Source organism: Aulonocara stuartgranti (genome assembly GCF_965226115.1).
Source record: "Aulonocara stuartgranti genome assembly, chromosome: 7".
NCBI classification, from domain to species: Eukaryota; Metazoa; Chordata; class Actinopteri; order Cichliformes; family Cichlidae; genus Aulonocara; species Aulonocara stuartgranti.
In genome coordinates, this window is record NC_138945.1 from 21,364,389 (window position 1) to 21,373,142 (window position 8,754).

Here is an 8,754-nt window from a genome sequence, read left to right on the forward strand (position 1 = left end):
TTTACAGTGCTGTTTATAGTTTTTCATGTGTTTTTTTTTTTTTTTTTTTTTTTTATGGGTTAAAAGTGACAGCAAGATAATTATTATGTGTCGTTTCTTGAAGAAACGTAGTAAAATGTTAAAAGGGATTTAATTCTAGTTGCCTATATTTCAAGCACACCACATAGCATTTGTTTCAGAATGATAACATATTTTGTATATTGAAGGCCCATTTAAGGATAAGCATTGCACGTTACCTTTGGCTTTGGTGTGTAGCATGGCTAGCTCTCAGAATTTTGGCCATGCATAAACTGCAGTGTGTTTGCAATACAGTGTAAACATTCTAAATAATTATTAAAAATATTGTCCTAACATAATCATATTATTTTATAAATAATAAAATGATACATTTTGCAGAGCAGTGGGAACATTTGTTGCATGAAGGCTGGCCATAGACTGTATATAAAAGACAGGCATAGTCACCGTGGTCTCATTGATTTGTGGAGTGCCATTTTTTAAGTTTTTTTGTTTGGTTCTTTGATGTAAACCAGACGTCATAATTTAGAAAGGGAACTGAACATACCAGATGCTCATATAGTAGTGATCTGTCAGTGTCAGCCACGCCCTAAGGCAGGTCACATGTACGTCACAGTTCACACTGATTCACGTCAGGCTTCAGTGCTCTCTCTTCGCAATCATTTTGAGTTGGGCAGTGTCACGTGGATCTATTTCTTTGTTCTTCATGAATAAAAAACAGAACAAAACGTACTTTTATATAGTGCTTAGACAGTCATTAGCCACCCAGTCAAATCAGTTTAATCAAATGTTCCAGCCAATGAAATCATGAAAAATATTCCTGAGAGAGTGAGATGGTTGCAGGTCAGAATGAAATTTAAAAGAAGATGGCTGTTACTTAGCTTTTTATATACAGTGTCGTGTGTAACATGTTACAAAGTAACGTCTTACATGTTTCAGTAACACAGTAGTGTAACGTGTCACTGTAGTAATTCAGTAACTACACTACATTTAATACTATGTCGTTACTTGTGTTGCAAGTGTTCTTTAGACATCTGTGTGCTGGGCGAAAAAAAAACACATCCTGCACAATCCTGCTAGAAGATTATAGCTATAGGTTTATATTACTGGTGATAATATGACAGAGCATTTCCGGTCATTTGATCTATTAATAAATTAGTAATGCAACAAGTAGTGCAACAAATTACTTTCTCAATTTAGAAATCAAGTAATATATTTCATTACTTAATACATTACCTTTTCTTGAGTAACAACTCAGATGCTGGTTATGTATGAAAAAGCTTTGTAACAGCTAGATGGTCTCATGGTAACTGCTAATTAAAGATATGTTAACTTGATTTGTGAGTGATTGATGGTTGGTGCTCCAAAAATTCCTCTTGAAGACACGTCGATAAGTAACAGGAGTATATCCTACCCATGGCATACTGTCTTTTCATCTATTTTAACTTAGACTAATTTATCTTAAACTATAATTTACAAATAATTTACAAAAATGAAACCTGAGTTGGATTAAATACGATGTTTCACTAAGGATTAAGACCATGCACTGAATAAGAAGGTGTCTACTGAGATTATAAATCAGGTGAGCAAGATAAAATCTGACATATTTTTTTAAAAACAGAAGAGTCGCCTGCAGGACTTTGGAAAGACAGCAGGGTGCAACATTGGATTTACTTGCTTCCGGCATTTCCGTCATTTATATACAGGCTGTGTGAAGCAACTCAGTACTCAGTATGTCCAGGACTAGATAGTGTTTTCACTGCCTTACAGGTCTGTCCGAAAGCAAAGTATTCAACCCTCAGTATTGTCTGTGATTTATTTTTTGTGTTCAATAAAGCACTTTTTAATTATGTTTTTAAAGTGCTATACAAATGAAGGTTTGCATTATTAATTATTATTATTTCACAAACTATAAAGCCATCATGCATTATTCTGAAGATGAAAAAAACGACCACAAAGTTGATTAATTTGGAAGAAAAGCACTCAGCATAATATTTGCTTTAATTGCGTGACACAAATTAGATATTTAATGGGGGATATGAAACGACTCCCTATGCGGTCCTTTACACAGAGCTCCCTATTTCACAGTGAGTGGGGAGTAGTGAGTGGCCGAATGATTTCCAACACAGGGTCCTTGTCCCGGCTCGTGATGTAACATAGATAAACATAATGTTTACCCACAATAATTTGCATATTTACCTGTCATGGGATAGGCCACCGCTTTTGGCACTACTCTGTGCCACTAAATAACAAATCCACAATTACGACGGGAAACAAACGCAGCAATGACAAACACAAATAGAGTTGTTGTTATTGGATAAATACGCCAAAAGCAGAGGTACCTGGTGTTTTTACAACTCAGGGTTAGCTAATGAAACTAGGCCCTAATATCACCTGCTCACGTCAGGTGACTCTCCAGTCGTTATTAACGAAAGTCTCAGGTATTCCCATGTCAGCCGTGTGCAGAATTTAGAACAACGCGGTTCTTCAACCACATTTCGCACGACTAACAAAAAGTAAGGAGAGTCACGGTTGCTATGAATACAAACAAACTTCTCTCTCCAATCTTTCGCTCTCCTTGCCTCTCCCTCCAGTCCCCTCCCCTCCTCCCCCTTCCGCTAATGTTTTGTTGCCGGGGCGACAGAGGCGGTTCCCTTCGCTCCAGTGATTTAAGACGAATACCTCTCACGCGCTTCCCTCAGTTCAGACTGCCGGTCCCTGCATGGCAACAGGAGCAAGGGATTCCCCCCCTGCCCCGTCGCCCCAGTCTATCTTCCCGTTTAGCATCGTTTCAGCTTTAAAAATGCAGCAGCCCGGCAGCTTTTAACCCGTTCGCGGTGGCATGTCCTGGAACCAAAGTGTAATGCGCGACGCGGAGCAGAAACTTTAAAATCCGGGGGATATTCAAAGCAGTGCAGCCGCATCCTCAGAAGAATCTTTTCAAACGGGACTCCGCATATATATACATTTATATATATGTGTGTATATATAAACTCTAAGCGATGAGGTGTGGACCTGACAAACTTTTAATGACAACATCTGACTGACTAACATCTCCTTGTTGGACTACAACAGCCTGCGCTCTCCCCAGGGATCAGCCCGCGAGGATTTACGTTATTTTTCTGTTTAAATTTCAGGCAGCCTCCAAATGACGTCGAGATGGCATTAGGTGGAACCCTTCTGCCCTCCATATCCACCTTTGCCAGCGGCCCCACTATCAAGAGTAAATCTATAGGAAACGCCAATTTAGTGAGTATCCTGTGGTCACTTCATATTATGCGCGCATGCCAAAAAAAATAGCACTGTGTGGGGTAAAAAACAAAAATAAAAAAAGCATCAAAGAATTGGGTGCAGTGTATTTCTAGCGTGCTTGTTTTTCCAATGTGTCTCTCCCATGTTGTTACACTACAGCCAGGGCTTGACACCACGCTCCAATGGGGCGTGCACCAGTTTACACAGGCTGCTTTAGCGTGGAGACAGTGAGACATGCACGGGAAGCGCACATGGGCTACTGTATTGCTCCGTGGAGAGCATCCAGCTCGATTAGCTTTCCAATTAAATGCAGTTCAAATTCAAAATATTGAAAGGAAGATTATTCTGAGTCTGATCATTAAAAAAAGGGCCCACTCTTTCAGCTACAAATCAGTATTCTTGGGAAGTGCTTACAGCCAAGGACACTTTCTGCACCACACTCAGCTCTGTAGCTAAGCTGTCATAATAATCAGTCTCCATACTGCAGATCCAGGTTCCCTTCACTCTAAATTACCCTGTTTTAGGGCTGTTTTCAAGCAGGACAGACAGGATAAAACCCTAGTGTGATTTTCTCGACTCTGTGCCTGTAAAAACAGCAACATGACACAAATGATCAAATTGTGCCAGCACACTCATAATTGCCTCTATAACTTTCCCGTAGAGATGGAAGGAGGAGTTGTCCCATCTTAAGAGATCCAGCGTGCCAGACGAAAGCAGCTGCCCCGACCCAGACCATCCCACTGCCACCAGCATGTCCAAGAAAGACACAGAGCTGGACCTGGACTTAGACTATGACTTTATTTTGTCCAACTCTATTCTGCAGCAGCAACAACTGCAGCAGCAACAGCAGGAGGATGCCATGGCATGCACCTCTGCCCAGGGACTGTCTCCTTCCCCTGGGTCTTTCACCTCATCTTACCCTCTCCCTTCCCCTCAGGGAACTGCCAGCGAGCTGCTCTACACCATTCCAGACATCAACGATGTTTCGCCCTCTGGAGGCTTCGTGGCCGAGCTCATGAGACCCGAGCTGGATCCGGCTTACCTCCAACCCACGAGCCTCCATGGGAAGTTTGTAGTCAAGACAACAATGGACATGGGAGATTACAACCAAAGCATGAATGTTAGCAAGGCCTGTGTTAACGCTGTGTCAGACCCGACTCCCTCACGTGCCTCGACGACCTTCGCGTGCCACAGGATAAAGCAGGAAAACCCCAGTAATTGCACCATCTCACAACCCATGGACCTACACCTGGCTGGAGTAAACTCCCATGGACGAGGAAGCCAGCAGCAGCAGCGTCCCAGCCACTTGGATCTTGGGTTCCATGGCAGAGGGCGCTCCATGACAAACAGCAGGTTATCCTCATCCTCTTCCCTCTCCCCGGACCACCCCTTGACCCGGGAACACCAGGTGTTGGGCCATTCCCACTCTCAGATCCCTCTTCCTCCCCAGGGATACCACCATAGTTCGCCACCGGGATACACGTCCTACGCCCAGACATCATCCATGCAGTACCAAGGTTAGAGAGCATTTATTATAATAGAGAGTTCTTAAAACTGTGTTTTCTTAAAATCTGTCTAAGAACACAACTTATACAGAGTCAATGGTTTTAAACGAGCCATTGGTTCAAAGTATTGCACTTAAAAGGATCTTGTCCTCGTAAAACTCTTTAAAAGTCTAGCCCGCATACAGAATTTGAATTTCTATAGAATCTGTGTTGTTTGTTACTTTAAAACATTAAAACGAACCACTTCTCTGTTGTGGTGGGGTTTTTTTTTAATTAATTGTGGCACTGTGCAGTGTTTTGCAGAGAAGTATTAAAGCTTTTAGAATAGCAGCTTTATTTTGCACAAGCCTTTTATATGATTTAAGAGAGGCTGATGTTTTCTGAGTCCCTTCAAAGTTCGAGACAGAAGATACATTCTTTTTAAACAAATATTGAATTTTTATGCCTCTGTTATATCGGCTATAAGCCTACCCCACTGTTCAGTGACCTCTGATATAGTTATAAGTTTTCTCTGCTCATGTGGAGTATGATTAGGGACCATGATAACAGTTATTGTCACCTCTGTTTTTTGACTCCACAGAACCCCTCATGATATCTACTGGTGACTGCATGCCGGAGGAGCCAAAGCCTAAACGTGGTCGACGGTCCTGGCCGAGGAAGAGAGTGGCGACACACACGTGTGACTTTGTCGGCTGCGGGAAGACATACACAAAGAGCTCGCACCTTAAAGCGCACCATCGTACACACACAGGTATGCAGATGGGTGTTTGACGCTTCTGGCGTCCGCTTACACTAGTGTTAGCTTTTAGCCTTAGCACGCTCTCATTAAGCTTATTCTCTTATTTTCGTGATAGTTTCCTTGTTGAACATCACTTGCTCATTATGGACAAACATGTTTGAATAGGGGCTGGAAGGGTGGGGGCTGGGAGGGGGACTTGTTTAGCAGGTGCAGTAAAACAGGTTGATACTGATCCCTTTTCAAATACAAACCCCAGGCCGGATGGTTTGGCCTTTACACACTAGCTGCAGGACAGGATGGACCTCTTTTTCTCCTGAATGTGGGGAAGGCTGGGCCATTTTTAACCTCAGGGCCAGTGCTAACCGCTCTGTGTGTATTGTGTTTCCATCAAAGGGGAGAAGCCTTACCACTGCGACTGGGAGGGCTGTGGCTGGAAGTTTGCGCGTTCGGATGAGCTCACCCGCCACTACAGGAAACACACAGGCCACCGGCCGTTCCAGTGCCAGAAATGCGACCGGGCGTTTTCAAGGTCAGATCACCTAGCTCTCCACATGAAGAGACACTTATGAGACTTGGATGGTCGGTGGATGAAGGCTCCAGTGGGCGGGGAAGGGGACATATATGTACGTTAGCAGAACCCTGAACAAACCTGTGACCTACAGTTGTTTTTTTTTTTTCTTTTAAACCACGATTTGCCTTCAAACTGGCGTCAAGCAACAAGACAAGCTGTGGTGTTCATGGCAAGAAACAAAAATGAAAGAGCGCTGGATCTTTAAGAGCCAAGAATTTCTCTCAAGACTGATCCCGTGCTCGCACGTTGTGCAGGTGACTCGACAAGACCTCTCAGCCAGGGTTGTAAACTTTTTTATGAAAGGGACCAAACTGGAATTTGTGTTATTTAACCGACAAAACTTGGAGGACCAGGTGCCAACTGTTTTTTTGGGGTTTTTTTCGAACTGGAAGTGTATTTTTGTCAGGGAAACCAGGAGCAACAGAAAAAACATCTCCAGAGGCCTTTACCAGCAACATGTCTTCATAGGCCCTGTAAACGACACACTGTACAATTAAATACATATATATTTATATACACATTTCACCTGCAATGCCATTGATTTCAGGTACAATGTTAATTTATACAGAATGGTGCTCAGTGACTCTGAAGGGTTTTTTTGTAATAAAAGGTACCAAAGATTATACAAAAAGGGTGAAATGAAAAAGTGCCATATGGTTTTTGTGTTTCTTGGAAACCTCTCTTCCGCAATCTGACTTAAATCAGGTAAACACTTCATTTTTTTTAAAGGTGATGGCAATCTTCAATGCACTGCAGCTGCAAAGTGCAATAATTTATATGAGACGCTTGTATTTTTGTATTGAATGAATAACTCTGAACAAATATTTGTTTGTTTATAGCCAAAATATGTAATATAATCTTGAACTTTGTACATTTGTAAATAATAATTCTTTGTTATTGTTTTGTATTTTACATTATAATAAAATGTATTTGGTATAAGAAGAAAAATCTTTATGACCTTTATGCCATTTCATTGACAACCTTTGATATCTAAAGACATGAACAGTTGGCAGGATGAAAGACATTAGTCCTATAAAAAAAAGTTTTACAGTAGGTTGAAGATTACTGCACTGACCTCTGTGGTAATGGTGAGATCACTCCAGGCGACCTAACACAATGTTGCCGTTAAAAAAGGTTTTCCAAAGAAAATTCACTCCTACAATGTCGCACTTCCATGGAGTTCTCTTTCCACCTGTCAGGCGGATGAATTGGGAGGACAACTGAGTTGGTGGCTGACGTTCAAGGGTGACACCAAATCTGACACCGATGTGCACAATAGGAGTACAAGCACTCAGATATGCTGCGGTGAGATAGATGACCTGAGACTTACAGCACTGAAAAGAGCTCAGTAGAAAGGTGATGTTGCTGAGCCGTTAAGGCTCTGTGCAGGCCTCACAGTGTGACCTCGTAGAGATTTGGACTATAATAACCGTACTTATTTTTATGTATGTCAAATAAGTTTAAAATACAGATGGTGATCATTTTTAGATATTTAAATAGCCCTTCATTTTGACAGGGGATGTCAAAATGTAATAAATCTACCACTGTATCTAACACTGGGTTTGCAACAGCTGTGTTATTTATCACTAAGTATTTGGATTTGTAGCGTGATGACATTATAGCACCTTGCAAAGAATTTTATTAAATTTATCAAGAAAGAAAAAAGTAATTTACATCCTGATAAGAAAGAAAAGGGTAAAAACATAAGAACCCATGTATGAGTATTTACTTGTGTATTTAGATGTTGACACATTTGCTGTATAGTTACATTTATTAAAGTGGCACTTGGCAGGTGGGTGAAGCCTGAGATCAGATGTTGTGGTGAAGCAACGATAATAACAAAAACCCATAGAGACTCACCTTAAATTAAATCCTGAGTGAATTTGTACTGTGGCCTCCATTGGATTTGTTTTCTTTGAGGATTACGTGATCGCCTGAGTGGTGCTGCTGTGTCTCTGAGGTTTACTGCTCTTTGAGAGTGTACAGCCTTTGAATAATACAAAATTTTTATTATAATTTTTTAACAATATGAATTTATAAGATGATTCAAAACATCACATACTGATTACAGGGAAAAAGCATCCTATAGTTAGGACATTACAGCATTCTTTAGAGACTTAAGTACCACAGCACAGGGATGACAAGGGGAAAAGAAGGATGTGGACCATGCAGGTAGCATTGCTTTCCATTTGTTGTGAGTAGTAGCCCCCAGTCACACATCTTCAGGCTTGGAAGTTGGAAATATATTGTGGTCTATGTTGCCCCCTATAGGTTTATTTGGTTCAAGCACAGCACGATCCCTTCAGAATCTCCCTTTTAATTAAGAATTACACTTCTTAAACCAGACGGCTATAATTGCAGGTGTCATTTGTAGTGCTTGTTGCTACAGAAAGAATATGCTAATTTTCAATGTCTTTTAATTCAGCATTTTAATGACTAAAGTGTCAGACGGATTGTGGATTTCTTGTGTATGTGTGTTTATTTATTTTTTACATATAGATGTAAAAGTGAGTATACACATTTATTAACAGCAAAAAAAAAAAAAAAAAAAAAAAAAAAAACAGCACTGTATTACTTCTCCCAAAGCTTTGACCCTCTTTATACAGTGCTCTGAAAAATCATCTCCTCCAAATGTGGTACAACTGGTTTTCAGGCGTTTTCCTACACCAGGC

The 8,754-nt window shown here is 41.0% G+C and overlaps 1 protein-coding gene across 1 annotated transcript; it reads left to right on the forward strand.

Annotated features, from left to right (window-relative positions):
• The first annotated feature begins 2,700 nt into the window (after positions 1 to 2,700).
• Positions 2,701 to 7,970, forward strand: klf4 (Kruppel like factor 4). Its single transcript, XM_082538225.1, has 5 exons — positions 2,701 to 3,022; positions 3,153 to 3,264; positions 3,929 to 4,784; positions 5,353 to 5,523; positions 5,905 to 7,970. Exons 1-5 carry the CDS (start codon positions 3,018 to 3,020, stop codon positions 6,078 to 6,080), a joined length of 1,320 nt encoding a protein of 439 aa, XP_082394351.1. The 5' UTR covers positions 2,701 to 3,017; the 3' UTR covers positions 6,081 to 7,970.
• Positions 7,971 to 8,754: the final 784 nt, after the last annotated feature.

Coding starts and splice junctions, on each gene's coding strand:
- klf4 (XM_082538225.1), top strand. Junction 4,785..5,352: donor ATCATCCATGCAGTACCAAG/GTTAGAGAGCAT, acceptor TTGACTCCACAG/AACCCCTCATGATATCTACT. Junction 5,524..5,904: donor GCACCATCGTACACACACAG/GTATGCAGATGG, acceptor TTTCCATCAAAG/GGGAGAAGCCTTACCACTGC.